This window comes from Orcinus orca, chromosome 1 (assembly GCF_937001465.1).
Source record: "Orcinus orca chromosome 1, mOrcOrc1.1, whole genome shotgun sequence".
Lineage (NCBI taxonomy): Eukaryota > Metazoa > Chordata > Mammalia > Artiodactyla > Delphinidae > Orcinus > Orcinus orca.
Genome location: NC_064559.1, coordinates 202,798,779 through 202,802,232, shown reverse-complemented (window position 1 = coordinate 202,802,232; position 3,454 = coordinate 202,798,779). Strand labels below are relative to the sequence as shown.

The window sequence follows — 3,454 nt, the reverse complement described above, 5'->3', positions numbered from 1 at the left end:
TCGTGGTACCCACTTCCCAGTGCAATACAATTAAACGAAGTAGTGAATGGAAATGAATGGACAAGTCGTTGGTTTTCTACCTCCTTGGAAGGAGGCTTGCTCTGGTTCCTGTAGAGGCAGCGTTATGGATCTGTGCCCACAGAGACTAGAGTAGAATTCTGCTAACAGAGGCTTTTCCACTACTGTGGGAGCAGTGATTTGGCTATGAGTTTGTTCCTCTGCAGGGTGAGAAGACAGATTAAGGGGTGTTCATGCTTGACTGAGAAAGATGCCTTGTTCCCTGCAAGTTTCCACAGGATTCCTTTTGGAGCAGAGTCAGCATGAGTGTCTGGAACCCACCCAGACTCCTGGGCCTGGCGGGAATGAGCCTGCTGAGGGATAAGACCGTGGTCATCTCCATTTTGGAGTACCTGCCCACCGAGCTCTTCCCACCACTGTTCATTTTGGCCTTCTATGGGAGACACAGTGAGGCCCTGAAGGCCATGGTGCAAGCCTGGCCCTTTGTCCGCCTGCCTCTGGGGGGTCTGATGCAGACGCCTCACCGGGGGACCTTACAAGCAGTGTTGGACGGTATTGATGTCCTAGTTGCCCAGCAGGATCGCCCCAGGTGAGTCTGATCCAGGTATCCTGGTAGAGTCCTAGACATCCAGAGGCAGCTGGTGTCATAAGAGTGGATGGCTGGTTGATGGACTAGAGGCTTCTGATGATGCCAAATGAAGAGGCTCAGAGGCCTTGGCCATTGCTGAGTTCCAGAAATGTAGGAGTACCTAAGATGAAAGGGCACCTGAAGGAACATGTCCCCACATCTTTCTAGTGATGCTTAAGGTACTAGAAGTGGAGAACCAGGAAGGATGGAAGGGGAAACAAGATGGAGGAAGGTGAGGCGGAGAGGGAAGAAGAGGGCAAGGCAGCAGGTGATGTCAGGGATGAGAAGTAAAAGCTCGGGTGGGGAGTCTGAGTGCTGCCTAAATGCTGAGACTGTGGTTTCATTATGTGTGGCTCTTAAGCCATCGCTGACAATCTGCTGTTTCCCCACAGGAGGTGCAAACTGAGGGTGCTGGATTTAAGAAATACCAGCCAGGACTTCTGGAGAATGTGGTCTGGATACAGGGTCCATGGATGTTCAAGCTCACTGATGGCACAAGTGGCTGAGGACAAGTCAAGGGCAGAGCAGTCCTTGGCTCCCATGGTGGTGTTCATAGAACTTCACCTCAAAGAAAGGACCTTGGATAGATTCCTCACCTACCTCATCAGGTGGGTGGAGGAGAGGAAAGCTTCCATACACCTGTGCTGTAAGAAACTGAAGATACTTTCAATGCCCATGGAAAATATTATGAAGGTCCTGAGTATGGTGCAACTGGACTGCATCCAGGAGGTGCAAGTGAACTGCACCTGGCATCTGTCCACCCTGGCCGTGTTTGCTCCTCTCCTGGGCCAGATGAATAAAGTGCAGAGACTCCTTCTCTCGCACATCCACGTCTCTGCACTTGACGAGCAGGAACAGCAGCACGTTGTCCAAATTACCTCTCAGTTCCTCAGGCTGCACCACCTCCGGGATCTTTGCATGGAATCTCCCTCCTTCCTTGAAGGCTGTCTGGATGAGATGCTCAGGTGAGTGTGCACCACTGACCAGGTAATGATGAACACAACACTAGAATGTGAAACACACTGTCCGCTTTGCTGCTGTATCCTGAAGTGTGGTATCACATAACCATACAAATCAAGGTAGGGACCCAAAATGGGATAGGGGCTCTGGAAAGGGACACCATGCTAGGAAGATATAGACTAGAGGTTAGGATCTAGTGGGTGTGAGTATGTGATTTCTTCTTTAGGAAGAGATATCTTTGTTTAGATGACTTAGGAAAATAGGGGGCCTTAAAGAATGAAAACTCCATCAGGCCTGAACATTTCTACATGGAAGCTCTGTGCTCATCAGTTCTGTGACCACATTGAGCCTGTCTCAGATTCCCTGTCTGTAAAAGGTTGTTTTTTGCTCCAGATAAGGTACTTAATATATGGAAAATGCATGATTCTGGAGATGATGGTAATAGAGCAGGAGCCTAAGGGATAATAAATATTGGAAGATGGTTTGCAGATGATGCAGGGATGTAACTAAGGCCCTGTAGACCGGCAACCCCAGCTGATGTCGTGAGATCTTGCCCACGCTGGTCCACTATGCATGTCACCCAGAAGCCTCACCTGGCCTGAGGTATGGGTGCCTGTGGCCCACGCATGGGCTGAAGGAAGCCTGAGTAGGAAGAGTTTTAGGGATGTCACGTACTATTAAAATTCAGTGATGCCCACTCTTGATGGACACACGGTGTCAGGCTCTCCTCTGAGCATGTTCTAGTGCATTCCATTATCTTCATTCATCCTCAAAAGAAAGTGGAGTATGTTGTACCCTTTTAGCAGATTAGGAAAGAAGGCTTTCAGGGTTCTGTGGACTTGATCCAGTCACACAAAGAAGGTGAAAGATCTCAGGATAAAATAAGACAGCGCATTCTGGGTATTGATCATTATCAGATGGTGAGACCAAACTTAGCCTTGGGCAGATCACTTGTCTCCCACCTTAAGTTCACTTTCCACCCCAGTTTCTAAGACATAATTGCTCTGTTTCTCCCCAGGTGTCTGACAACCCCCTTGGACAACCTTGCAATAACTCACTGCCTCCTTTCGGATTCAGACTTGAGCCATCTGTCCCAGTGTCCGAACATCAGTCAGCTAAATGGCCTGGATCTGAGTGGCATCACCCTGACCTACTCTAGTCCTGAGCTCCTCGCGGCTCTGTTGGAGAAAGTTGCAGCCACCCTCCAGGAACTGTATTTAGAGCAATGTGGGATCATGGACTCTCACCTCGAGACCATCCTGCCGCCCCTGAGCCGCTGCTCCCAGCTCATGTTCTTTAGCCTGCGGGGAAACCTCATCTCCATGACCGTCATGGAGAAGCTGCTGCGACACACCTCCGGGCTGCCCAGTTTAAGTCAAGAGCTGTATCCTGTCCCTCAGGAGAGTTACAGCTCTCAGCGAATCCTCCAACCTGGGAGACTTGCACAGTGTCGGGCTGAACTGTTTGAGATTCTGCGAGTCTTAGGACGTCCCAGGATCATTTGGATTAGTTCCAGCCCCTGTCTGCACTGTGGAGATAACACATTCTCTCATCCCCAGCCCATCGTATACCGCTGAAATCCCCCTAACTACTTGGGTACGTCTAAAAGCCTTCTTCTGAGCACTTGGAAATTGAAATCTAGGACATAGTTGAATCGTAAAGGGAAAACAGACCCAGGGTTTCAGATATCTGCTCAATGTAAATGTGAAAAGAAAAAGTAATTAAGGGAGGGTGCACGATTGCAGAGGGAAAAGTTGACTCTGACAGGTAATAGACCTTTAGGGGACATGTGTCCTATAGAGTCAGAAATATGAATCTAACTTTCTTTAGGTGGATTCGAGCTTGAGA

The 3,454-nt window shown here is 49.2% G+C and overlaps 1 protein-coding gene across 1 annotated transcript; it reads left to right on the top strand.

Annotated features, from left to right (window-relative positions):
- The first annotated feature begins 320 nt into the window (after nucleotides 1-320).
- On the top strand, nucleotides 321-3,183 carry LOC125961218 (PRAME family member 8-like). The gene is made up of 3 exons (XM_049697778.1): nucleotides 321-607; nucleotides 1,039-1,611; nucleotides 2,625-3,183. The coding sequence occupies exons 1-3, from the start codon at nucleotides 321-323 to the stop codon at nucleotides 3,181-3,183; spliced, it is 1,419 nt and encodes a 472-aa protein (XP_049553735.1).
- The last annotated feature ends 271 nt before the right edge of the window (nucleotides 3,184-3,454 follow it).

Bases quoted from the DNA above. Each gene is read 5' to 3' on its own strand.
- LOC125961218 (XM_049697778.1), top strand. From the start codon at position 321: ATGAGTGTCTGGAACCCACCCAGACTCCTGGGCCTGGCGGGAATGAGC. The intron at 608-1,038 runs GTGAGTCTGATC...GTTTCCCCACAG, and splicing joins GCCCAGCAGGATCGCCCCAG to GAGGTGCAAACTGAGGGTGC. The intron at 1,612-2,624 runs GTGAGTGTGCAC...GTTTCTCCCCAG, and splicing joins TGTCTGGATGAGATGCTCAG to GTGTCTGACAACCCCCTTGG.